The sequence below is a fragment of the Pyrgilauda ruficollis genome, unplaced genomic scaffold (assembly GCF_017590135.1).
Source record: "Pyrgilauda ruficollis isolate IOZ18807 unplaced genomic scaffold, ASM1759013v1 scaffold15, whole genome shotgun sequence".
Lineage (NCBI taxonomy): Eukaryota > Metazoa > Chordata > Aves > Passeriformes > Passeridae > Pyrgilauda > Pyrgilauda ruficollis.
In genome coordinates, this window is record NW_024513654.1 from 3,979,922 (window position 1) to 4,007,472 (window position 27,551).

The window sequence follows — 27,551 nt, forward strand, 5'->3', positions numbered from 1 at the left end:
ACTTTCTAAGTTAACTCTCCCCAGAATCAGTGGCCAGAGTAGCCAATGCTCTCCACACAGGTACCTGTCCAGTTAAACAGCAAGCAAAGTTACTCAGGGGTTGTAATTGATTTGTGCACATACTCCTCCACAAAATTTTGTATACAAATACATTATTTATTTCTTTCAAAACTGTGTACAAAATACAGCATACATAACAAAGGCATGAAATATTTACAGCTGTAACATTAGTTAAAGGCTTGACCTTGCTTTATTGAGAAGAAAAGCTCATCAGCTACTGTTGAATTGCTGCTGAGGATGTTCAGGTTGTTTGCTGGACTCAGGCATCCCATATCAGATGTGAGGAATCACATTAATCTCATTTTCCCCTGGTTATTTTTTTCAAATGGATACCTGACACAGTTCTACACAAAGAGAGTCTTTTTACATAATCCTGGATATCCAGCCCTTAACAGTCCTTCAAAGAGCTCTGCACTTCCCTCCACAAAGGGTTTGCTTCTGGCACTGTATTGAATCAGTTAAGTATTGCAGTCCTCAGTCTCACACAAAACTGCAGATGCCAAGCTGAGAGTGCCTCAAACCAGGAGATCACAGCAAAAACCAAACCCTGTTTTCTGTGGACACTCACATGAGCAAAGCAGATTAAATCTCAGCAGCCAAGGGCTGCCTCACCTTGGCACAACTCAGCACAGCAATCAGCATTAACTCCAGCATTTTGCAGTGGTTATGATTATTTTGGATTCACAGATAGACTGTGTTGAGCAGAATAACTGCAGTTAAATGTTGTGGTGTCTGTAGTCTTAATTCTAATCTAAATTAGAAGTAAGACTAGTATTAACTGTAATCTAAATTTCCCCAGCTGTTTCAATTCAGCTGAAAGAAAGCCTGCAAGTAAATCTGAAACATAATAATAATAATAATAATAATAATAATGATTAATAATAATATTGCTACAAGAAAACTTCAGAAACCATCTAGCCTACCTTCTTACTCTTCTATTTTTGTAAATCTCAAAGCTCTTAATCAAACTCATATGGGAGGGGTTTTTTTATTGGCACAAGGATAATCACCACAATAATTCTTTGCCCATTACCAGGCAAAGTGTGTACATAGAGGGATTAATTCACTAAAGCAGTTACTTCTCTTTGAAGTCAGAGAACTTTTTAATAGTGCTTTTCATCCTTGCTTGTTTCTTTGTCTAAGGCACTGCTTGTTTTACAAATCCCACTTGTTAAGTGTCACTTGCCCTGGTTTTGCTAGGAAATCCTCTGGGAGTCTCAGCCTGTAATGTTCTAAGCTCCACTCAGAGTGAATCATCAGTGAAAGGCAAGCTTTAAAAATGAGATTCCTCTAAGTCAGCCAAAACCAGAAAACCAATCCTTCCCTCCCCAAAACACTTGAAACAGATTGCCAATTACAGCAATTAGGATGATTTTTCATATATTAAGCTTCCTGTCTCTTGATTATTAGTTAATTAGCTCTCCAGCACTGAAGAGGTTTTCTGCTGTAAATAAAATGTCTAATTTTAGAGTAAACAGAGACAAATAAAAAAAGCAAATACTTCCCAACCCCCTGCCCTTTTTTCTCTCTTAAAAAAAAAGGGGAAAACTGTGCTAGAGAACCACTAACTTCCAGGAGCAAGGAATTCTAGGCTGCAAATTAACAGTGCCTCCCTTTAAAGTTTGTAAAATGCATTGAATGTGGAAAGGCCACTGGGAGGTAGAATCACAGCACTCCCATTACCCAGCTTATATCTCTCCTTTTACAGAACTACTAGAGCTTTTTTAACCCCATTTCAGAAAGATTTCAACTCAACCTTTTATGAAAGGAGAACTATAAATAGGCTCTTAGATTAAAACCCTTAACAGCTGAGAAGGCTGGAAAGGGAGGTGGATATTATCCACCTTTCAGGAGTACAAATTGGGGCTGCAAGGGCTTAATTACAAAGATATCCTTAAGAACACACTGAGGGCTGCTATAAAAATGACTCCAATTACAGCAGCTCCACAGACATCACTCCAGCCTGGGAGAGAGGAAACCACCACTTCCCTCTCTTTGCACCCCATGCTAATGCAGCAGCACCCCCCAAATGCAGCTCCACTCCACACACCAGCTCTCCCAGGTGGAGCAACAGAAATGCCAGGGATTTGGATTCCTTTGTTTTCACTCTGAAATCTCCAAGTGGAGATGAGCTGCTGGCATGACCTAAGGGAGCTAAATCCAGTGCTTGGAAGTGTCTCAGGCAGAAAGAAGTTTGGATTGAAATGTGGAATTCATGATTTCACATGAATCACTCCCTCTCCTGAAATGAGGAACTCATGGTTTTCCCTATGATTTCACTGTGATGGTGTATTCTTATTTAGTATGCCATCAATGCCTTCTGTAATTACAAATAAATTTACAATCAGTGTTCAGGGAAATAATTTTTATAGAGCATCAAGGAAGTCCTTATGGATTCAGTACTCCTGTGCTAAGAATTTTGCAATGGTACTCAACTGGATATTTGAAGTTCCTTCATATATTGTACCTGAAATAAGAAGAAAACAAATTAGTGGACTCTAAACCCACAGTGAGTTTAGGAAAAGAGACCAAAATATCATCCTAAAATCCAGTTAGAACCTTTACAATCATGAAATGAAGCTTTACTGTGCAAGTACTAGCACAGAATTGTAATTATTTATATAATATTATAAATGTTCTCATTTTATTATCTGTAACAATGAAAGCACTTTTCTGGCTCGACACATAATGCAAAGATTTTCCTGAAAAGCAGTTCTTAAATAGCCAACAAAAATGAAGAAGTTCCAAATGCTGTTGTAATAAAAGTCAAAGGGTAATATTGCTGAAAATATCAAACTGCTGTGTCCAAGGATTATCCTGATAAACAAGAAAGACTTGGAAAGAAAACTCCACATGGATTCACATCTTAAAGCCAATGAAGGTATTTTGAATTACTTTTTTTTTTTTTTTACAGAAGTTTTCTTAATAGAATGGGACACAGTGTTTGTGTCTGTATTTCCTTGGTATCTAATGAAATATTTTAACTAGCCTTGCATGTACACACATTTATACCTGAAGTTTTATACCTGAGCCTTTGAATTAGTGTTGATACAGTCTCATGGAAAAAATATCCTGAGAAAAAAAGCCAGCCCTTCTTCCTCAAACTTTAATAGCACTAAAGCTGCAAGAGATACGTGGTAAGAAAGTGGCACTCACCTATCTTGCAGTCACGGTAGTACTTTTCTATTGGGTAATTTTTGGTGTATCCAACACCTCCCATCCATTCAATACATTTACTGGTTGTCAGTGTTGCAACCTATGAGGAGAGTTTCAGAGTTACAGGATTCAACTTCAGACAGCAGTAGTAACACTTATACTTTGTACCTAATTAATAACAAAACAGGGAATAAAGCAGCGACTAGACTAGGAGGGAAGAAGGATGGGTATTTTGGTATTCATCTTCAGCAAGCCATTTTAGGATAAAAACAACATAAACCAGAGGACATCAGGACTTCACTAATTGTTACAGCAATAGTTTCTATGCTGCTCTGTGCAAAAGACCAGCAGTGGTATGCAAGACAGCAAAGAGGGAAAAGTCATCCAGTTTTGAGTCATTTTAAGACTCACAGATGTGACCAGCAGAGCTGAAATGGTCACAAATGAACTCTTTACAGTGTCACTTCTCATGCCACAATAAGATTTCTGAGAAAATTAAATCTTTCTTGATAAGTGAAAGCATTAATTCACTTTCCTCTTTTAGCATTGTTGGTTGATTTTAAAAATTTTATTTAGAGGCAAGAGCAGCTTATTCTTTGGTGACTTAATTTAGATTCTGTGCATGGACTGAGAAAAACAGAATGGCTTGGGTTGGAGAGGATCTTAAAACTCATCTCATTCCAACCCCACTGCCATGGGCAGGGACACCTTCCACTAGCCCAGGTTGCCCCAAGCCCCATCCAGCTTGGCCTTGAACATCTCCAGGGATGTGGCATCTGAGATAAAAGTACATCCAGAGCTTTCACAGCCAAGATGAACTCCAAGTACACACTGGGTAGCAGAAAGAGCTTTATCAGAATGGGATGAAAAGCTGGAGTGAGGGAGCTCAGGTACCTCAGCAGTGAAGTACTTGGCCATGCTGGCCTCCTTGATGGCCGGCCTGCCCGCCTCGGCCAGGCGCGCCGCGTTGTAGGTCAGCAGCCTGGCCGCCTCCAGCTGCGTGGCCACCTGGGCAATCTGGTGCTGCATCCCCTGCAACAGCACCACAGCACTCAGACAGAGCCACAGCCCCCCGGAGCTGCCAGCAACAACCATTCTGCTCACCACGGAATGCACCTGCACTCTAAAAGACAACAATGAGATCCAGGTGGGAAGTAATTCTGTGTTCCTTCTGTGCTTACCGACAGAGGCCGGGAACACTCCGGAGCCACTGAAGTGCTCTCAGGAACTGCAGCCCTGTTCTCCCCTTTCCTGTTCTTGGATTCAGGAGCACTGGGGCTCTTTCTGCCTGACTGGCTGGACAGAGGGTTACCTATTCAAACCCAGGAATTAAAGGATAATTTTATCCCAATCTTAACATCCTCCTCAGGATTACAAAGGCATGAGGAAGTCAGAGCTGCATTTTCATTCTGCAGCTGTTCACTGAGACAAAACCAGGTCTGGTTCCCTAATGAGCTTAGCCAAGGAAGACTTGTAAACAAATATTTCTTAAATAAAACTGGAGAACTAGCAAGGTGACAACTCCTTTCCTTGTCCCAGAGGCAAAAGACAAGATTTAGAAGCAGCTTAAAGGTACAGAGGACACGACTGAGGAATGGATTCAAGGGGAAGGAAAGAGGTGATGGAGCTCACATCTGAACAGTATTACAGAAGAATGGGTTTATTTAAGAACACCCAAATATTATCATCATTGAAAATGAACATTTAGTAGTCTAAAACACAATGAAATCTTTCATCTTATTAGAACATTAACACTGTTCTCTCAGATCTGCAGAAATATATAGGCAGGTCAAAATACCAAAATGATTTGGCAATTATAAATTCCATTTCCCATTCAAAAGACGTAGTTCCAATCATTTCCTAGGTGTCTATGAGTGCTTCCTAAAATTTGCATAAATTATGAGTAGTGCTAATGTTCCTTCTCTTCTGCTGAGATGTAAGTTTCTTTTAACAAGAAAATTACCAGAGTAATTACAATTATGTATCTTCCTTATTAAACTATACATCATTTTTGCAACAAAGAGTCTTTTTTTGCTGTAAGAAACAGATATTATAATGAAAACTAAATGTCTTTGTGCAACACAGGAAATCTAATAATTCATTTTTCCTCATCTTTTTATCATTTTTAGTCTTCAGAAAAAGCCCTTCCCCTACACCTCATGAAAGGGTACAAAAACTGGAGCACATTCAGTATAGTGGGACATTAAAATCAGAAGGGAGATCCATGTGTATTATTTTCAAAGAATGTCAATAAGTTATCAAGGAAAAGAAATATGTACCTCATGAAAGGGTAGAAAAACAGGAGCACATTCAGTATAGTGGGATATTAAAGTCAGAAGGGAGATCCATGATTATTTTCAAAGAATGTCAATAAGTTATCAAGGAAAAGGAATATGTCAATAATATCTTAAAGTTTTAAATTATTTGTGTGGTACTTGCAAAGGCACACAGCACTGAACTGCTAAATTTTATGTGGCAGATGAACGCTCGTCCAGAATCTTTTTTGAAAAATACTCAAATATTGAGGAGGAGAGACAATACGTGAATTGGAACAGAATTTATGCAAATCATGACACTAATTTTACTGTTTATTGTGGCTACTATTCTTTCTTGGAGGAAACATCCCATTAACAAGTACCTGGAAATCAAACACGCTTTTCCCAAACTGGACTCTCTCCTTTGTGTAGGGAACTGTGCGGTCAAAACACCCCTGGGCCAGTCCTAACATCTGTAAGGAAAAATAAGGATATGGTCAAAAAATTGATTCATTGACTGCACCTAATGGAGATGATAATAATTGGTCATCTTCTGGTCAGGCAGGTTGATATCCAGGAGAAAAGTTGTTTTCTTCCTACCTAGATATTGCTAAAATTTGTATAGAGACTCCTAGGAGCCAGAATTTTACTCAAACTGAGGTGAGCTATAAAAAATAAAAGTTTGAGGTACAAACCTGTTACATGCCCATTTCTGACCATAGGCAAGTATTTGTGAAAACAGTACCACTCATTTTTTGAGCAAAACTTATGGGTCAGCTGTAATTGCAAAAATATGAAGTGTTTGTTTGGAAAATTTGTAGTTCCATAAGAAAATAATTGTAAACTGAAGATCTATAGATCTACATTACCCTATTAAAAGAAAAATAATCTGAATAATTAATCAAAACTAATTTCATAAGCAAAATAATTTCTCATTTTCTAGAGGATGCCAGACTGAATTGGCAGAATTAGCAATTTATTTCAGAATTTAGAAACTTAGTGGAGTGGAAGGAGAGTAACATTTCTTGCACTATCTTCCAACTCTGCAGAACAATTTTAGAAGAATTTAGATCAACTTTGTCTTTCCACAAAGGCAGAAGCAGTAAAGAGTCACATCAGGCAGCTTAGAAAAACTACCCTGAATGATGTACAACAGAAAAAAAAATGATACATAGGAAAAAAGTAAAAGAAAACATTGCAGTCTGCTGCTAATCAGCCCCATTATCAGATTTGTCATCTCCTTATATAAATTATAAGAACAAAGTACATCAGCTTCAGCACCTGTAATAATATTGCAGCTGTCTTGCACTAAAACCATCTGAAACTGTTTTCAAAGCCACAATTACATTTTATAAGATCTTCATTATCTTTTAAAACTATTACTACTGCAAAACTAAACTCAATACCACAGGGCTTTAGAGCTCTGTTCTTGTCAAGTCCATTTCTCTTAATTTGAAGGTGCCAAGAAGGCAGTAATTAAGATATAACAACTACCTGACCTTAACTTTTAATTAAGGTGTAACTTGGAGTAATTAAGAGTAAAATCCAGACCATGTATTTTACTGGCAGAGCCTTTATATTATTTATATCTCTGGGAACAATGAGGCCCACAGCCCTTTTTAAATGCCATGTCAGACAAAGTTTAATCACAAAGGTAATCTTTGGAAATTATGGAAAAAGCCAGCCCAGTTATCAGCATAGAGTATTGCCATGTGGAAAATCTCAATTTCATAAAGATGATTTCTTCTGGTCTGTCTAAAAACCAGGGCAAAAAATAAAGGAGATTGGTATACAGAAACATTGCACAACAAAATGTAAACAAAGAAAAGATTACTTTCAAGCAAACCAGGGCAAAAGATAAAGGAGATTGGTAGTACAGAAACATTGCACAACAAAATGTAAACAAAGAAAAGATTACTTTCAAAAGTAAATTAAAAATATAAAAACTTATCACAAGTAATTTTATTCTGGACCTGAACCTGATTTCCACTGAGATCAGCAGCATTCTGAAATCCAAACTGACTTTACAGCAAAATACAACATTTTGAAAAAACTCCAAGGTCAGTAAATATTCTCCCCTAGGATGCCATACAGTGCAATTTTCAAACACAGCAATGAACTGGAACAGCTTTGCTAGAGAAAATCACCTTTATTTTAAAAATAAGTTGACTTTTAAAAACAAGGTGTTGGGAAAACATCAGTTAGCACTAGGTTACATTTACCAGCCCTATACAATCCCAGCTGGAAGCATTAATTTGTATATTTCAGTGTGTTAAAGTTTCCAAAGTTAGTTTTCTTTATAAAATAAATTTTCATAGCAGAAAACAAGAGCGTGGACATAGTTCAGTAACAATAAGTTAAAGACCCAAGAGAAGCTAATTGCCATCTAATGGTTTTGAAGTCTATTGCTTATGTCACCACAGATTTTTCCCACTGGCAGTTGTTCCCATCTTTGCTGTAACTTTGCTACGGGAACAGTGACATCTAGTGGCAATCGAGCTTTTAATAAAGTATTTTCTAAACAGCTTTAAATATTGCACAAATTTCAGTCTAAACTCAAATGATATCCTGGCTGTGCTCAGTAACAAACCAAATCACCCACCTGTGCAGCAATCCCTATCCTGCCAGTATTGAGCATTCCAATGGCATACTTATAGCCTTGTCCAACTTGCCCCAGGATATTACTCTCAGGAACCTAAAAAATAAAACCACCCAATTATTCCTGTTCTATTCTGCTTTGCAACTACTAAAAGGGTTCACAAGTTTTAGCAATTGTTCCACATAAGTGAAGGCATAAAACATAAAGCACAGTTTGATTGCTAGGATACCTGATTAGAGCATTCCCAGATTCACATGGCTATAAACTGATGACTGAGAGAAAACTACATCAAAATTTAAGAAATGCAACCCCTCTCTAGACTTCTGTGGAAGGAAGATGCTAAAATATGCCCAACAACCAGTGTATGTAAAGGGAAAAAACAGAGAATTTAGTTAATATTCTTTCCTGATGAATATTAGGAAAGGTTCCAGTTGTACCCAAATTATGCTTCAACAGCTGAACTCACAATACCTTCACGTTGTCAAAGGTGACAGGGCAGGTGGAACATGCTCTGATCCCCAGCTTGTCCTCCTTCTTCCCCACCTGAAGCCCCTCTGTGTTGCGATCCACTACGAAGCATGTAATTCCTCTGTAGCCCTGGGGGGAATTAAAAATAATCAAAAACTGGGCTTCATACTAATATCCCTCAAAATCTACTACCTACATCCAGACTGGGCACAAACCTGACACTTGCATATTCAGCTATGTAATTTTTCACTGGACATATTTTACTATAAAATATTTTTTAGCTTTCCATTTTGCCTTTTAATAACAGGAAATTATCAGCTGAGTCAGAAAAGTTGGAAAAATATAAGACTGAGCCCTGTTACTCAGAACACCACCAGTGCTGTGCTGTTCATCTAAGCAACCATGATCCTGACATCTTTATTTTCCTGGTTGTAGGAATTTATTAAATTGCTCACCAAGTCCTCAAGTTTTGTTGGGAAATATTTTTAAAGGTTTGCACTCAGCTAGGAAAAGATGCACAGGGTATTAACCTCTAACATCAGATTATTAGTATAAAATCCACAGTTTCATATATCAGCAGCTGTCACTGAAATGCAAGGATTCTGTAGCAACTTACTAAGGATGGGTCTGTATTTGCCATGACAAAGAAAACTCCTGCATCTTCTGCTAAGCTAATCCACATCTTTGAGCCATTGATAATGTAGTAGTCTCCCTTCTTTTCAGCTCGAGTCTTCAAGGAAAAAGCATCACTGCCAGACCCAGCCTCAGAAAGACAGAAACTCCCTAACTGTCAAGGGAAGGAAAAAAGCCAATTTAATTTTCACAAATATAAATAACTCCTATCAGGAAAATACTTATAAGCCAGCACAAGTCTCTTAAATTCAAACATTTTAACCTATTGCTTTAAAGTAACTGAGTTTCAGCTATGAAGATTAAGAATAGAAACACTGTGTAATTACACATCTCTCAAAGTCAACTGCTTTACAGTTCTTTTCCACAGTAAATTAAATTTTAATGAAACTAATAAGTGCCTTTCCACTTTTACCTCTCAGCTACTGATGACAGGATGTATCTATATCACCACAGATCTCAGCTCTAACCAGTGTTTCAAAGTTCACACATATTTTCCAGAGCTGCAGACACACATTAGCCACTGAAAAAAAAATCCCACTAACATTACTAAACAATAATATAATTTCAATAGTTAAGTCAAGTAAGACTTTGACTCACTGTATCTTTGGACACCCTGGGCAGGTAAGTTCTCTTTTGTTCTTCTGTTCCATAGGTGGTAAACAATTTATTTGTTAGAGTGTTTTGGAGTTCACACACAAGAGCCACGGCTGGATCAACTTTGGCCAATTCTTCCACTGCCAATATGATTGAAAAAAATGAAGCTCCAGTTCCTCCATATTCTTCCCCAAGCTCAATACTCATCAGCTGAAATGGAAAAGGTGCATATGTATAAATTTGTTGGCCCTGATAGCTGGAAAGGCTAAAACTGAACCCAGGAATGAACACCAGGATTTTGGCAATGTAAGTCCTCATGGCTGCCCAGTAAGGCACAGAGGACTCCTGGTTCTCCTCTCCATCAACACTTGGAGTCATGGCCTTTCCAGCCTCCAAATATGCTTATCCAACGAAAAAAAAAGTGAGGGAGGGAAGACAAGGAACTAGAAGATAAGGTGAAGTATGTGGTATGTGGGACATGGAAAAAAAATTACAGTAAAAGATGGAGAGTGAGAGCTGTAAAGAAAGTTGTCATGTGATTGACAACTCCAAAATTTTTAACGGTTCATTAGTTCATTTGACTTATATCCTTCAATCTTTTAATCTATAAATCTGAACAAGGCACAGTTAGAGATTCATAAAATGCTGTTACTTTCCAAATAAAAGGTTAGGTAAAGGTGTGCAGACCCCTTGTTCAAACAATCCCTGTACGATGGAGTCTTCCATTTTCGCATTCTCGTCCATTTTTTGCACGAAAGGTGCAACTCGTTCCTGGGCAAATTTGGTCACTGAAATGAAGAGAAGAGAGAAAACATGTAAATATTCCACAAATAAATGAATAAACAGTCTCCTTGGGAACCAATACAACAGGAATGTGGCGCTTCTGACAGGTTATGCATGTCAGAAGAAAAAAGTAAGCAGCCCAAGCAACATCAGGCACAAAGCACAACTCCCCCAAAAAATCTCAACATTTGACTAGAAATAAATTATGAAAACGAAATTTTAAGCTAAAATATCACTTCTGCTTGGAACATTTCTGAATTTTAACTGCAGAGATAACAGCTACCCATGTCTTTCAGCATGGCCTCCTCTTCAGTGAAGGTTTGAAGCGGAGCACAGGCAAGTCCATCACTGGCTACATTTGGCTTGAGTTCTGATTTGGAGGATCTAAAAGCACAGGGAGAAACCCTCCAAGGAGCCAAGGGTGCTGGCATGTGTCTTCTCAGCTGCTGGCAACAAATACAGAACATGCAAACAGTTAGATTTGTCTGCAGACAACCATATATAACTTTATCCAGTGCTTTTATTCAGTAAATTATTAGGAAATATAACTTACATCTAATGTTCAGCTTGAAAGCTTTTGAGAAAATGTAACCTCCCCCTCCCCTGTGTCCTAAAAGAAAATATCCTTTAATTACTTTTCTTTTAACATGAAACAGTTTTCTTTCTGGAAGTTTACTAACACAAGTTTATTCTACAAAGTATGCACAAGCAGTTTTTAGTCAATTTTAGTGTTTACAGCAAATGAACCCTGCTGATAGTATTTATTTTGATAGATGATTTTGCAGATCTACTGCAATATTCCGAGTAGTGAGCGTGTATTTCAATAGAATGAATCTTTCATTAATAAGAATGATAAGAGTAAATATAAAATACACATACAATGACTTTTACAGGCCTGTCAACTTTAATGACTGAGTTTAGCTTTCTCCTGCTTTTCTAGGGACCAGCAACTCTTGTTTCTAAAGCAATCTGACAGCCCCTCACATGGATTATTGGCATTTTGCTGTGAAAGGGTCTGAGTTTTAACTCCACTGTGCATTTCTGTATTCAAACTAAATTCTTATCCACCACTTAATGATTTTCAGAACGAGCACACAGTTTGTACACAAGGCATTTCAATGCTTCTGTACAGTTAATTTTTGTAGACAAAGCCCTGGCATTTCAATGCTTCTGTACAGTTAATTTCCACACAGTTAAAATCCCACAGTCAGCATGTTGATAGTGTAACTAATAATTAATGTGTTTTATCTGGTTGATTTATTTTAAAAGCATGGGAAGGAACTAAAACTAAGTGATTTATGCTTATGCTCCCCATTTGTCCACAATATACAACAATGATTTCAAGAAGCATTGGTTATCCAACCAAAAGAGCAGAGGCTGAGCACTTTACTGTGGGGAATAGTATTAAGAATACATGGCAAAAGTCACAAAAATGAACAGAACAGTGGCTTTTGGGAGGAAGCTACACACAGTGATTGTCAGGACATAGACAATGTGACAGCTTTGTCCCTCAGAGACCTAAAAACTTCTGTGTTCAAAGACTTAATTACCTCACAGCAGGCTTTAGAAAGGCAAGCTTGGTATGAAGGCCAATATGCTTTCCAAACACAGAATAATTTCTTAGTAAATTTAAAGGAAGGACTTTAAAGGACTTTAAGGAAGTTGGCATAAAGGGTCTGGCTTAGGACTTTAAAGGAAGTTGGCATAAAAGATCTGGCTCAAAAAGTAATGAGCAGTAGCTAAAATGCTGTAAAAGCAGCACAGTTTGTCTGTGTCTCAAAATGACAGAACAATGGTTCTGTTCTGCTCCCACAGCTCCCCACACCCAGCCCACTCTGGGGCTGATCTCTGCCACAGATTTCTGGCACTTCTGCCCTGTCAGTCCAAAGTGTGGAGACACAAATGTCTCACCAGGACAAGTGCTGACAGAAACCCCCAGGAGAGACACAGCTGGGCCATGAAGCATGAAAACACATGTCTGCCAGCACAGGTTTTTGGCAGCACTCATTCTGACCCCCAGAGTGAGGAACAGACTGGCTGTGCCCCCAGCAGGCGCCTGCTCAGCTCACAGAACACAGGGCAATGCCACAATGCACACTGTGACAGCAGCATTCCTCCAAAACCAGCAGAAACTCTGGGGTCAGGAAGTAAAAATTCCTTTGATCCTTCTAATAATCCCCCCTCTTTCATGTTGGCTTTCAACACTTGTCATCTTCCTGGCTGAAGAACTGATGGAAAACACATCCATGAACTCTTGTGGAGACAAGAAGCAAAAGTCTGCTGTGATAAGGAAATTCTGATTTTGGCACAAACAGCTGTGCATAAAATAAAACCCAACAACAACAAACAGTCAGAAGTGGTAATAGAGAAAATTAATATTGCTGTGAAAATTCAGTGTTTATTCACATTCAACACCCCTGGTGACATAAAACAACCACTGCTGAGCAGGGTTAAATTGTGAGTACATTTGGATGGTCAGCAGTAGCTGCAACACTTTCAAAGGATGATGGAGTTACTGGAGTCACTGTGGGTCTTCACAAAATAAAGAAAACACTGTTTTAATAGAGATTAAACCCCAGGCAACCATGTTCTGGGAGCAGTCAGGCAGGAATGGATTACTATGCCGGGGTCACCTGACAGCCAGGTGTGCAAACACCCTCCTGTGCAAGTCTGTCCTTGGCACGGCTGAGAAGGGAAAACCTGAGCCTGCACATGCACATTTCTGTTTAACACTGCTGCCTCCTGAGCACTGACAGGGCTGCAAACCACACACACGCCTGCTCCTTCCACTACTCCATTCCCAAGTACAAAGAAAAGAGTGTTTTGCTCCATGGTGAATCACTGGGAATACAAAGCATAAAATCATGGAGTAGTTTGGGTTGGGACATTAAAGCTCAGCCAGTGCCACCCCCTGACACCTTCCACTGTCCCAGGCTGCTCCAAGCCCTGTCCAAGCTGGTTCAGGCATTTATCAGCCATGCTTTGGTCAGTAATTGTTTGAGACACTTTGCTCCTTTGCAGGAGCAAAGGAATATTCCTAAAAAGATCACCTTGAAAAGTTTGGGAACCAAAGGGATGCATCCAAGGCAATTCCCACACAAAGAGCAGCAACTCACAGCTGTCCCAGAGGGATAACAGCCCAGTGTGGAAATTATCTTTTAGTTTGACATTTAGATTTTAAAACTAAATAAACAATCAAGTCACTACATTATTGTGCACCTCTCTTTTCTTACAGGCCTTGCAGTATCACTAATTTCAGGCAGTTATTTGAAGAGCATGTGCATTACTTAAATCCTTGGCTGCTGCTTCCCTTTTTTCCTGCTCTCTTTCTGTAGGCAGTGATTTATCCTGCTACAGGATTCAGACTGCTTGCCCTCCTGAACACAGGCTTTTGAGAATTGCTTGCTGATAACATTGATTTTTCTGTTTATCTCAATTTTTACCTCCACCTCAGCTCTTTAAAAGATCAGTTCTCCTGGTTTCATGTTTGTTTTACAATCTAAAACAAGATTTTAATGCTGGACCCGGCAGCAGCATTAAGATATAAACAGAAAAAACCCCAAAGCAATGTTTTTCTCAGCTCACTTCGTGACTCCCACTCCTTGTCCATCCCAGCTGGTTTCCACAGAGCTCCCATTTCCCAGCAGAGAAGCTCCCCAGTGGGAAGCTGGCATTCATTCCTAGGGGTGGTTTTCTTTATTTCAGTTTATTTCCAGAGCCACAACACACCCAGGAGCTGCAGGAGAAGGTCTCACCATGCACAGCCATGGCAAAACCCCGGGGTCTCTGCGTCTCTTGCTCACAGCTCCAGTGCCCCAGGTGCGTTCAGCAAAACCAAGAATATTCCGAATTGGAAGGGACCCACAGCATCACCCAGCGCAGCTCCTGGCCCTGCACAGACACCCCAAAATGCCCAGCCTGGGCATCGCCAGGCTCCTGGAGCTGCGGCCGTGCCCGTTCCCCGGGAGAGCCCTTCGCTGCTGTGACTGAAGAGACCCCGAAGCGCTCTGCTGCCAGGCCGGTGCTGCCTCCCCACAACTGCACAAGAACTTTTCTTACCGCCAAACCCACCGCCGTCCCTCCACACACCAACTCACAGCGCACAAGGAGGAAAGGACGCTCCCGCACCGCCCCCACGCCCCGCAGAGCTGCCCCCGCAGCCCGACACGTCCAGCCCCGGCTCAGAGACCCCCGCCCCGCAGCAGCGGGCTCGGGAGCAGCCGCAGCCCAGCAGGACGCGGTGTCTGTCCCTTGCCGTGTCCCCGCTCCCCTGTCCCGCCCTGAGGCGTCACCTTCGCGCAGCCCCTCAGCCAAGCTCCCGCCGCCGCCGCCATTTTGGCGCCCTCCCCGTGACGTCAGGGCCACCGCCCGCGTGACGTCAGAACCAACGCCCCCGTGACGTCAGAGCAAACACCCCCCTCTCCGCTCCCACCGGCGCGCCCGGGTCTCGCGAGACTGCGGTGGGCGGGGCCGGGCCGGGCCTGGGGGAGGCGGAATAACAAATATGGCGGCGGCGGGCGGCGGTAGCGGCGCGGGGTGGCAGCGGTGAGTGTTATCTGTCCTTATCTTCCCACTTTTTCCTGCCCTTCCGTCTCTTTCCCACTCCCTTTCCGTCTCTCCTTCTCCTTCCGGGGCCTCTCTGTGCCGTGACGGGGCCGGTTGGCGGGAGTAGGGGGGCAGCGCTTCAGGAGGGCCGCGCTGCCCCGCCGGGAGCGGGGCCGGGTCAGCGGCGCAGCCCCGAGGCCGCTGCCTTGGTGTGGAGCGGGGGAAACACAAATCGGAGGGATCACAGAAACTACAGAATGGCAGAAATGACAGGGTTACTGAAATCGCAGGATCACGGAGTCGCAGAGCGGGTGAGGTTGGAAGGAATCGATCCGGTGCCACCTCCCTGCTCGGGCAGGGCCGTCCCCGAGCACACGGCGCAGGTTCTGGGTATCTGCAGTGAGGGAGACCCCGCACCCGCTCTGGGCAGCCTGTTCCAGCGCTGTCACCCTCACAGTGGAGAAGTTCTTCTTTGCTGGGGTGGAACTTGCTGTGCATCGGTCCCTGCCCGTGGCTCTGGTGCCGCTGCTGGTCCCCGGGGCAGAGCCTGGGCCTGCTCTGACCCCCCGGGACCCTGACACTCAGGGCCAGCCAGGGCTGAGGGCCCTCTCAGCTGGGGCTCCTCTCCAGGCTGAGCAGCCCAGCTCCCTCAGCCTTTCCTGAGCTGCTCCAGGCCCTTCAGCATCTCTGCTGCCCTTCACTGGATGCTCTCCAGAAGCTCCGTGTCTCTTGTCCCGAGGAGCCCGGAACGGGACACGCGCCTTTCCGGGAGGTTTCCCGTGGCCGTTCCCACTCTGGCTGGGGCTGGAGGAGGAGGAGCGGGATCGAGCGGGGGCGTTCGGGGTTGATGACAGGTCACGGCGGCCACCGACGCTGTGCTTCACTCCCCTCCCCACGGTCACACTCCTTCAGCAGGACCTGGAAGAGCTTGGATGGAGTTTGGAATCCTTCCTGCTTTCATTTATTTGCTATGGAAAAGATGGAACAGAGAACATCCCCCCTTTTTTCCCCGGGATTCCTTAGAAGGAGGTGGGGTGCATCCATATGCTCACAGTAATTCTATTCTCTTACTGCATACGTGTCCTCATAGATAATTTATGCTGTTATAATTACTGCAGGATTAGTTCTGACTGTGTGTGTGAAACTGCTGGGTGTACTCTATGAACTGCTTTCTTTAGCAGCATTATTCAGGCAGAATATTTCATCCTGGCACGTTCTTTGACAGCAAACTGAGCTCAGCTCAGTGCTGTGACCCCTGTTCAGGCCAGCAGTTGTGCCTGGGTAGAAAATGAGTAACCTGTGCTCTGCTGCTGCTTGTGTGAAGCTGGAGGAGGTGTGGTTGTGTCAGCAGAGCTCGGGTAACACCTGGTGTGATCAGCCCATCCCTGGTGTGTGAAACACGAGCTGGGCTGCTCAGTTTCTGCTAATTAGAATTGCATTTGCAGGTTTGCAGGAGTGACACAGCAAGGATCAGATGTGCGTCATTCTCCCCTGAGAAGGAGAGCTGCTGCCTCTGTAGCTCTGAAAAATGCCACATAAAATCACAGAAGTGTTTGGGCACACCAGTGGGAGCTTTGGGTCATGTTTAAATTGTGGTGACTTCCCTACACTGGTGTAAAGAAAAGGATGAGGGTTCTCATGATAAATCAATGAGGTAGAGAAAGGAAGTTTTATGCAGTTGATCCCTAACCTGTTTAGGAAATGTTATGTCTTTTTTTTTCACAATTAAATGTTTTTTAAAAGCAATCAGTGCAATAAAGTAAGGCTGAGAGAATTGGGGTTGTTCAGCCTAGAGTAGGGAAGGCTTTGAGGTGACCTAATTGTGGCCTTTCAGTACAGGAAAGAAAGGAAAGAAAGATGGAGAGAGACTATTTACAAGAGCCTGGACTGACAGGACAAGGGGAAATCGCTTTAAACTGACAGAGAGCAGAGTTAGATGGGATATTGGGAAGGAATTAGTCTCTTTGAGGGTGGGCAGGCCCTGGCACAGGGTGCCCAGAGCAGCTGTGGCTGCCCCTGGATCCCTGGAGTGCCCAAGGCCAGGCTGGACAGGGCTGGGAGCACCTGGGACAGTGGGAGGTGTCCCTGCCATGGCAGGGGTGGCACTGGATGGGATTTAAGGTCCCTCCCAACCCAAACCATTCTGTGATTCTCTGAAATAAGTTTTAGTGCCTTACCCAAAGGCACACACAGATTCTCCTCTGATAACACAAACCTTTGATGTTGTTTTGAATGGTTTAATTTTAAATTGTTATTTCTTATTATAATTCATGGAAAGTTGGTCAGGACTCTGTTACATTGTCCTGTTTTTCTCTTTATATCTTCAATATTAGAGGTATCTTTAATATTGTAATTCATATCCTGATGTCTTTGTTTTATTGCAGGAGACACCAACAAATGGAACACAAATTAACTTAAGCCTGCAGGAGGCTGGTGACGCCTGGAAGAGGGTAAGTAGAGAGATAGATCAAGATGTGTTCCAAACTTAACTTCATGGTGATAATCAGTGCTGGGAGTTGAGGACACTCAGGCAAGATGTGACAGAACATCCTCATCTGGATGCCAGAAATGAACAAACATCTGTAAGGAGCTTTGGATACACAGGAGAAGATACTTAAATGTGGTCTGGAACTCAGAACTTGAGTTTCTGTAGGTCACCTGAGTACCTATTAAAAATAAGGAATATTCTTATTGAAATGGTAGCATTGTAAATTATTTCTGATTATAATCTGCAGAAATAATGTGACAGACTCGTTGTTCTCCTTCCAAATATATCCCAAGGTCTGTCTTCCCAAATTCATTGTGAATTGGGGCTTTATTGAGGTTTGTTATTTACACTCCCCAAAACAAGCCTGACCACTGATTTCTGGGGAATATTTTAATCATTTCAGGGCAAAATAATGGACTGGATTAAGATTTTTACCCAGGATAGAAAAGCCAGATTTTGGGAGAACTGTGAAACAGTGCTTTGTCTAAGCTTCTTTCCAGCTTTGCTAAACACCAACATTCAGTTGTTTCCCAACATTGCAGCTCCCATAACTGACTGACCCAAATCTGGAGTTTTTTGAAACAGATGTTTATTGGAAAACAAAAGTGAGTCAGAAGTGTCCTTCAGGTGGCATCCAGGAAGCAGAGGATGCAGTCTTTGGAAAAAAATTTACTGGAAGTGTGATTGAAACTCTGCTGCTCTAAATTTTATAAAACAGAGTCCTGTCTTTCAAACACAAACCAGGTTTCTTTCTTATAACTCATGGGGGTTGGGAAGAGTAATGGACTCACATTTCCTTTTTATTCCTTCTAGGAAAAGTGGAGAAGCTGTGCTCTGTGCTTTTTATCTGATGTGTTGTGGTACATTTTGGAGCATGTTTGCTACTTAGCAGGGAGCTAAAATTCAGGTATGATTCATATTTATATTTTAAAAAGACAGGTTGTTTATTATTATTATTATTATGTATTTTTTATTTTAAAATTTTATTTACTGTGTTATTATTATGTCATTTACCTGTTGCTGAAAGTGATTTCCCCATAAATTGTATTTGGTGATCTTTAATGAGTTAAACATTCAAAAACCAATATTCTTCTGGTTGCCAATTTGTTCTTTGACTCAGTGTGATGGGTCTAATGCTGGCCAAATGCCCATGCATCCACTAAAAATTATTTATTTACTCATTTCCTGCTGTGAGAGATGGATTAGGAGGAGGAGGGCAAGCCAGGCTCAAAACTTTAAATGGTATAAAGAAAACTTTATTAACAGAATTAAAATAAAAAATGATAAAATCAGAACAAACCTTCAGAACACTTCTCTCCCCACACCTTTTTTCTTTCCCACAGACAATGTACAGAGACAAAACCTGGAACTTTCAGTCACTTTGCCACCTCTAAAATAATCTTTCTTCAGTCCACCTAGGGAGGGGAGTCTCTCTTGCCATGCTATGGAGACTTCTCCACAAGAAGAAGTTCTCTTGTGGCTTCAGTGTCAGCAGCAAATCAGCCACCAGGAAAGGAAAATCTGTCTGCAGTGTGAAGGTCCCTCCCATGAGTTACAGCTTTCCCAAAGCTGCTTTCATGGGCCATGTTAACTTATGGGGCACTATTTTGTGGATGAGCTCTTCTAGCATAAAAACAAAAGTTCTTTTATCTCTGGGAACAGAGGTTTTTCTTCTTCTATCCCTGGGGCAAAGTTTCTCATCTCTCTGTTCCAGCTTCTCATTGGATTACAGCTTTTCAGCATCCACAGCTCCAGCATCAGTGTCCTTCTCTCAGGGGCTGCAGGTGAATGCTGCATTCTCCCATGCACTTCATGAGGAAAAAGGGAAAAAACAAAGTCTGATAGATCAAAAATACATCTTCACCATAGCCTCAGAAAAGAATTTCAGCCCAACACTAAGGCATCTCCTCAATCCTCTCCCATCTAGAATTTGACTCCTTCTTTACTGCTCTCAGTGTCCATGCTGTTTTCTCTATGTGTCTTCACCCTTTGCTTTTTCTGTCTTGGGAGAGAATTAGTATGTTCATTTTTTCTCAAGCCTTATCAATTGGAACAGTTTTTATAGAGTCCTGCAGCGTTGAAATGTTGATTTTGTCCAGGCTCCACCACTGAGGAGTCACCGTGCTCCCTGCTGGCACCACCCCTGCGCCTTTCCTTCATGTCGGGTGTCAGGAAAAGAAACAAAACTGCTGCTGCTGCTTTTGTCCTTCTGCCTGCAGCGGGGCTGCCTAAAAGCAAACAAAGTTCATTGTGAGCCATGCTGAGACAGCCCTGGCCGCGCGGTCGCCCGCGGCGCTGGGTCAGTCCCAGCAGCACAGCCCGGTGGTGGCAGAAATCCCAGCCAAGCAGCACCCCAACCTGGCCAGGAGAGCCTGGCCCGGCCAGGAGAGCCCGGCCCAGCCGGGCCTGGCCCGGCCAGGAGAGCCCGGCCCAGCCAGGCCTGGCCTGACCCGGCCATGCGAGCCCGGCCTGGCCCAGCCAGTGCCCTCTTCAGAGGCCGTAAGTGGCCATTGCCATCCTTAAATGTGTTTTCGTAGAGGCGTGTTCAGCTCTTCTAAGTGGTTTAAATGGCTGTCAATCTTCTAAACTAGCCTGCTGATTGGTTAACTTGATGTCAATCTTCAAACTTAGCCAGTTGATTGGCTCTTCAAACTAAGCAGCTCATTGGCTCTGCCAGGTCCCTTCAGGAACCACTCTCTCAACTGAAAACCAGACTTTAAACCACGACACACGTGTTGTGTGATAAAAGTAATTCTTCCCTTCAAATCCAGCCCAAAACCTGGACTTGTTTCTATGAATGCAGCCAAACTCAATGACACTTGTGTTCTGAAAACATTTTCCCTTCTAGGCACGAGAGGTTGTAAATGAGAGAGTCAATATGGGGGAAAAGAAGGCAGAAACATTGGATTTTGTGAAGGATTTTCAGGAATATCTGACCCAGCAGACTCAGCATGTCAATATGATTTCTGGATCAGTTACTGGTGACAAGGAAGTAGAGACTCTCCAGGGAGGTGAGCTGTACCATAAACTTTTTTCCAGTACCATAAGTTTGATTTTTTTGAGAGTGACTGCAGTGTCACAGTCCAGGTAATGCTGCAGCTATATGGCAGCATTTCTAATAGTCATTTTCATGTCACAAAGGATGTGTATGTACCTTTGTTTCAATCAGGGCATGTGTTTATAATTCTCTACATTAAAGATAAGGGCAGAGAGAAGCAAAAGCCATTTGGCATTTGCTCACAGTGTGACAGATGGCATCCCACAGATTGTTCATTAAAATCTGTGTTGCATTGTTCACAGCTGGGACAGAAGGTGATCAGAATGGTCTGGATCATCCTTCTGTTGAAGTTTCACTGGATGAAAACTCAGGAATGTTGGTGGATGGCTTTGAAAGGACTTTTGATGGGAAGTTAAAGTGTCGATACTGTAACTATGCCAGCAAAGGAACAGCACGGCTCATCGAGCACATCAGGATTCACACAGGTATGGATCTTCTGCTCTGCCTGCCTGGGACGCCCTGGGGGATTTCCTCTGCATTGGGATTTCCATGTCAGCACTTGGCAAATTCAAGCAGTGGGAGAATTCTTAACAATAGCTGGGTATTGGTGGGTTTTTGTAGTCTATTTTTGTAAAGGTGTGCCATGCACCTATTTAAACTGTGCAAATCCCTACTGACATTTATTATTATTATAAGTAACTACATGGGAGTAGAGTTTAGCATGAAAGCTTCAATATAAATATATTAGTTTTTCTGAGCTGATGAGAAAAGTGACAAATGTACACGTTCCTACACAGAGATTTATAGGCCCTTCCTTTGTTGTTTAGCCATGAAAATATTCCTGTTCTGCACAACATTCTAGATGTGGAAGTACAAAGCCTAGTAATAAGAATAAAGTTATTGGTAGAATATTCAAATGTGAGGACTTGCCATCAAGCTAGTGACTAGTTATCAATTAACAGAAAAATTATCAACTGTGGCTTGTTAAGGGGCATTTGCCACTGTTGGGTGTGTAAACCTGAAAAGCAAAACTCTCATAAAGGCTAAAATATCCTAAACTGTTCTGAAAGCCCAAACCTCATGGCAAATGAGAGAAAACAAAACAAAAAAAAAATAGGTGCTTGTGAAGTCTGTCAAGTGTATCACACCAATACAGATGACTTCAGGGTGTTAAGCAGAGCAGAAAAAAATTGTGTCTTGTAAAGAATGAAATTGTTACAGGTTTCCAGTCTGGTATGGACTGTCCCAAACCTTCCAGGTGTCTCTTTTCAGGGGTCTGGGGTAGGTGGCATTTTGGGACTCACCTGTTGTAACTGGGATGTGGTTGTAGCTCTCCTCAGGTACAGTTAGTCAGAGTCTCACTTTGCTGGGAGCCATTCCTTCCACACAGGAGCTCCCTGGGTGGATTTTGGGAAAGGTGGGGCTCCTTCACTGGCCCTGCAGTGTTGGCTTGTTTCAGCAGGGCGTAGTGGGGTAGGAAATGGCAACCAGCCAGAAATCAGAGAGTTCTGAGGTTCAGATTCTGATGGACCTGGTAAATTCTTCTCTCGTGTCTTCCAGAACAATAAAACAGTTATTTTGGTTTGGTTTTCCTGGTTGGGATTGGTTTGTTTTTTCACTCAAGGGAAGAAGATCCAAGGCCTGAGTGTTGTTTGGCTTGGAAGGCTGGCAGAGGGCCGGGGATGGGTTGCTTGTGCTGTGAAGCTCAGATGAGTCAGCATTAAAGAGAAGTGGCAGCTGACTCAGCCTCAGAGCAGTGTAAATAAACAGGTACAACATCCTGGACATCTGCCCAAGGAATTGTGACCCAGGCGTGATCATGCAAACATTATTATTATAATTATTAATATTATTATTAAGTGCGGCCTGCTGCAGGATTGGCTTCGTGCTGAATCTCACAGCACATAATGAGTAGCTCACCAGCTGTGTTGTGCTACATGTGATGCAAAACTTTTAAATCTTAGAATGAAATCAGATTGGCAAAGCCTGTGTGAATGCAGGGAGTTTGCCAATCTTCTCATACCATTTTGTCAAGTCTCCAGATCTGTAACCAGTTTAGAATGAAATCAGATTGACAAACTCCCTGCATTCACACAGGATTTGCCAATCTTCTCATACCATTTTGTCAAGTCTCCAGATCTTTACCCATCTTGTGTGTACATACATGAGTTCAGAGAGATGCTCATGGACAAATCATGGTTTTACTTGGTGCAAAGAGGGTACTTAGAGGTAGCACAAAAATTGATTTCTTTCCTTTTGGAGAGTGAGTGGTGTAGGGGGAATGAAGGAAATCTATTTGGTATCCCAGACAGTGATCTCAAACTATGGAATGCTCATCAGTCATATGACAGGGATTTAGAAATTGAGCCGGCACTCGAGATCTGAAATGAAAGATCATCTTCCTCTCTTGAACACGCATCAGATCCTTTAGGTACTTCTGACATTGCAGACCTGGATCTGTAACTCCTAGATCAGTCTATCAAGGGAAAATCAGAAATCCTAAAGTGCTGGGTTACAGAAGTGTTGGCCTGTTATTCTGTTACTCACATTAACTTTTAAAAAAATACTCAGAAAACTTTGTATCTATAAATTTCATTTGATAGAAGAACAAAGTTCTGCATGTGCAAAGGAGATGAGGGTCACCCTGGTCATCATCCCATCTCCCATCTGGAAGAGCACCCAGCTCTCCAGGGAATTCCTGGCTTTTGTCTTCTGTTACAGCCCTTTAGCCACAGATCCTTTTTCAAAGCTCCATCCTTGAGTGGCTGCCTGTGGCGTGGGTTATTTAGAGTGGTAGTTCCAGGATGTTTAGGAGTAGGGATGTTTGAAGGTCCCAGAAGGATACCCTCCCTCAGAGTTCTCATGAAGAACAGTGACATTTTGGTGGCACAGACATTCTGTGTTCCCCTGTGCGCGCCGTGGGCGAGGGAGAGCTCGGACCCAGGGCACCACGCAGACATCACTGCACTCAGTCCTTGGTGTTGTTGCTGCAGTTCCCAGGCAGGTTGTGTGTTGTGCTGGCTCCACTCAGGATTTTTCTGTGTGCTGATGATCCCTGGGAGAGGCAGAGCTGTCCCAGTGCTCTCTGCTCTCCCAGGACACCCAGCTGAGCTCGAGGCTGGCGGTGACTGAAGCTGGACGAGCGGCTCACAACGAGCTGCACGCAAAGCCTTTTCCAGGCGCTCTGGGGTGCTGTGGGCTAACCTGTTCTGATTTTCCAGGGGAGAAGCCACACAGGTGCCACCTGTGTCCCTTTGCCTCGGCCTACGAGCGTCACCTGGAGGCTCACATGCGGTCCCACACCGGGGAGAAGCCCTACAAGTGCGAGCTGTGCTCCTTCCGCTGCAGCGACCGCAGCAACCTGTCCCACCACCGCCGGCGCAAGCACAAGATGGTGCCCATCAAGGGCACCAGGTCTTCCCTGAGCAGCAAGAAGATGTGGGGGGTTCTGCAGAAGAAGACCAGCAATTTGGGGTACAGCAGAAGAGCATTAATTAATCTGAGTCCGCCTTCCATGGTGGTGCAGAAACCAGACTACCTTAACGATTTCACCCACGAAATCCCCAATATCCAGACTGAGGCGTACGAGAGCATGACAAAACCCACTCCAAGTGGTGGCTTGCCAAGAGATCCACAAGACCTCATGGTGGATAATCCTTTGAACCAGCTCTCCACCTTAGCAGGACAGTTGTCCAGTTTGCCACCTGAAAACCAAAATCCAGGCTCTCCTGACGTCGTTTCCTGTCAAGACGAAAAGCCTTTCATGATACAGCAGCCTGCTGCACCTGCAGTAGTTTCAGCTGTGTCAGCAAATATTCCTCAGAATTCCTCTCCAACCAGCCCTGATTCCCGGCCCACACACAATCAGAGGAACTATAGTCCTGTGGCAGGGCCCAGCAGTGACCGCAGTGCCCACACCAGTACTCCCAGTATCAGCAACAGCCAGCCGAGCACTCCAGCTCCAACCCTGCCCGTGCAGGACCCTCAGCTCCTGCACCACTGCCCACACTGTGACATGTACTTTGCAGACAATATCCTTTACACCATCCACATGGGATGCCATGGATTTGAAAATCCTTTCCAGTGTAACATTTGTGGGTGTAAGTGTAAAAACAAGTACGACTTCGCTTGCCACTTTGCAAGAGGCCAACATAATCAACATTGACTGAGAACATGCTTTTGTTTAGTTTTTTAACATATTACAGTCTATTTTTCATACTTGCTGATGGAAAGCTTGCACATTCCCATAAGGAATCTTCACATTAATCAATTTGACGAAGGAGGCAAATTGATTTTCTTGTAAAACTTGCCAGGGAAATTTTGTATCAGGTTCAGTTGCTGTTTTATATGTAGCCTTTCAAAAAAAGCCAAGAGTGCTGTAAGGGTTGGAATGCATTTACATGCTGTGGTTGTTAAGTTTAAGTTGCTTGCACTTAATCCCAATAAACATTCTGCAAGTGGAGAAGCAGAGCTTTTGTCCTGAGCCATAGGATGTAATTCCCAGATTGTTTACTAGGCAAGACAAGACATATTATCCATACAGTACAAAAGGTCAATGCAATGACACATCGTGTAGAGACAGGAGAAGGAGGAATGGCTTCATGGTGCCAGAGAGCAGGGTTGGATGGGATATTGGGAAGGAGTTGTTCCCTGGGAGGGTGGGCAGGCCCTGGCACAGGATACCCAGAGAAGCTGTGGCTGCCCCTGGGTCCCTGGCAGTGCCCAAGGCCAGGCTGGACAGGGCTTGGAGCAGCCTGGGACAGTGGAAGGTGTCTCTCCTTTAAGGTCCCTTCCAACCCCAACCATTCTTTGGAGAAATTCTTAAAAACCTGGCTACTCAAAAAAACCAGAAGCAGTTTTCATGTACAAATTCAATTTGATGTAAAAGTTGTTTTAATCTGATGAAGGTTAATAATAAGTTTTTGTTTAGTATAGTCTAAACTCTTCATGCTAGGACTTAAACACTAATTTAACTACTAGCACAAAACTAGAAGATAACAGGTTATTGCGAATAAAACTATGGTAGGAAAAAGAAAGAGCTAAAAGCCTGTCATTCATGAGTTATTGAAAACAAAAAAGTAAGATACCTTATTTTACCTACACTCTACAAAATTTTACATGTCATTGTTTTTCAGAGGAGGCAATTTTTAGAGACATAATGAAGAGCCTGTAGAACTAATATATATTCTGTGAGATTTCTAACTGCCTTAAACTGAGTTGTACAGATATTTAAAATTTGCACAATTAGACTTCTGTCCTGCTGATAGAAGTTCTGAAAGAAACAAACAAGAAGTTTACAAATCAAACTCCTTTGTTCAGTTTTATGTTGGGCCAGGCTACAACTGAGAGGTTGCCTGCATTTCTGAGAGTCATATAATCCAGTTTATTGTAAATTGCAGCTGACTTGGGGGCCTGGTTTGTCCCCTCTCCCAGGTTTGATGTCCTTTGGGTGTGCTGGGAATAAGGGGAAGGACCTCTGGCTTTTTCTGGCTCCATGTAGGATGCAAAGGAAAACTCACTGACTATACTGAAGCTGTTTTTAGGAATTGTGGATGGCAAATGATAACTGAAGTTGTTTATTTTATTTCATAGTGTACACTCATCTTTAGAAGCCCTCAGGCTAAAGGACAGGCACTTTAACATAAACCTGAGTAAAACATCTAATTAAAATGAATAATAACTTTGTGCTAGATAAGAATTTGAGACATTAAAAATAAAGGAAGAGCTGTTACTTTTCCCATATTTAGACATGCACTTTTACCTTGGTTTGTCCTACTTGAGACAAATCAAAGCTTCCCTTATATATTCCCCTTTTCCTATCAGCAAACCAAGTTTTGTTAAAAGCAAGAAGATTTTATTAATGTTCCCACAAGTCAGAGGTTGGAATCTCAATAGGAAATGTTTGACTTATTCAAATTTATATTTTTATGTTAAAACTTCCTGAAACCAATGGCAAAACTTGCAGTGATCAGGGTGAGATCAATGCAGGAAAACCACCAGTGTAAGAATTTTAGCTGTGGAAGTGATTTTGACTTTAATTAAATAGAAATTTGGATTTTGACTTTAATTAAATAGAAATTTGGATACCAGACATGTTTCTGTCTACCTGACTGACCTACTGATGAATTTCTGTGCTTGAGGAACTGGGTTCTTCCTTGGCTGTGCAGTCTTGAAGTAATGAGGTCAGAAATCTGTCACTGCAGTGGCTCCAGTGTAGTGAAGATGAGCAATAACACTGTCACTCCTAAAAATTGTTTTGTTTTCAGGCCTGGTTCAGAATTTGTTTTGCTGGATTTGTAAGACACAATGTAATTTGCATTTTTCGTCAGGACACTCTGTAATTCCAAAATATTTCATTGTTGATTTATACTTTTTAGATTTATTTTGTAAGTAAAGTTGCAAATCTGTGTGTGTAAACATCCTTTATTTTAAGGAGTAAAAGCTGACGGAACTGGAATCCAGGTGGAAGTTACTGCTCCTGAACAGGTTCTGGAATCAAAATTTTTCCAGTCAAAGAGGGCAGAAATGGTGGCTCTCTTTGGATCACACATGGAACAATTCTACAATTTAAATTTGGCTCAGATGTAGGATAAGAGAAGACTGGAAGACTTTACAAGTAGTAATTTATGGAAGTGGTTTTCCTTGCCTTTTTGGTAGATGATGCACTCTCCTATTCCTAAGCTCTGGCATTCCCAAGGAAACTTGTGGAATGCTGGTGCTCCAGGGAACACCTCCAGTACTGAGTATCATAGGAAAAGTCTTTTCCATGTGCACAGATGTGGTTTCTGACCTCTGGGGCTTCTGCTGGCAGTGTTCACCTTGTTAGAGGCTTCTCTTTGCCTCGAGATGTGGTGATTTAGAGGAATGACCCCTGCCCCAGGATGGCCTTGAACAGAACTCAGGATAGGTCACTAATGGGGGAGTTGGGAGCAGGAGGAAGCCTGCAGGACCTCATGGAAAAGGGGTCCTTGT

At 42.5% G+C, this 27,551-nt stretch overlaps 2 protein-coding genes across 7 annotated transcripts; one reads left to right on the forward strand and one right to left on the reverse strand.

Annotated features, from left to right (window-relative positions):
* Nucleotides 1-135: 135 nt before the first annotated feature.
* On the reverse strand, nt 136-14,943 carry ACADSB (acyl-CoA dehydrogenase short/branched chain). Of its 3 annotated transcripts, none has more exons than XM_041461203.1 (11): nt 14,841-14,943; nt 10,832-10,991; nt 10,453-10,553; nt 9,769-9,975; nt 9,155-9,325; nt 8,542-8,667; nt 8,074-8,166; nt 5,855-5,944; nt 4,111-4,248; nt 3,217-3,316; nt 136-2,527 (listed from the first exon to the last, which is right to left on the reverse strand). In XM_041461203.1, the coding sequence occupies exons 1-11, from the start codon at nt 14,880-14,882 to the stop codon at nt 2,457-2,459; spliced, it is 1,299 nt and encodes a 432-aa protein (XP_041317137.1). In that variant the 5' UTR covers nt 14,883-14,943; the 3' UTR covers nt 136-2,456. The 3 variants fall into 3 exon arrangements, 2 of the variants coding, with proteins under 2 accessions (XP_041317137.1, XP_041317135.1); XM_041461201.1 differs by having other exon boundaries at nt 10,832-10,994; nt 14,841-14,937; XR_005954637.1 differs by having other exon boundaries at nt 2,486-2,527; nt 4,111-4,339; nt 10,832-10,994; nt 14,841-14,937.
* An 81-nt stretch (nt 14,944-15,024) lies between these two features.
* IKZF5 (IKAROS family zinc finger 5) lies at nt 15,025-26,635 on the forward strand. 4 transcript variants are annotated; one of them, XM_041461044.1, is made up of 7 exons: nt 15,058-15,093; nt 15,384-16,122; nt 17,478-17,543; nt 18,395-18,488; nt 20,430-20,592; nt 20,882-21,064; nt 23,801-26,635. In XM_041461044.1, the coding sequence occupies exons 5-7, from the start codon at nt 20,460-20,462 to the stop codon at nt 24,742-24,744; spliced, it is 1,260 nt and encodes a 419-aa protein (XP_041316978.1). In that variant the 5' UTR covers nt 15,058-15,093; nt 15,384-16,122; nt 17,478-17,543; nt 18,395-18,488; nt 20,430-20,459; the 3' UTR covers nt 24,745-26,635. The 4 variants fall into 4 exon arrangements, with proteins under 4 accessions (XP_041316975.1, XP_041316979.1, XP_041316978.1 ...); XM_041461041.1 differs by lacking the exon at nt 15,384-16,122 and having other exon boundaries at nt 15,025-15,093; XM_041461043.1 differs by lacking the exon at nt 15,058-15,093 and having other exon boundaries at nt 15,100-16,122.
* The last annotated feature ends 916 nt before the right edge of the window (nt 26,636-27,551 follow it).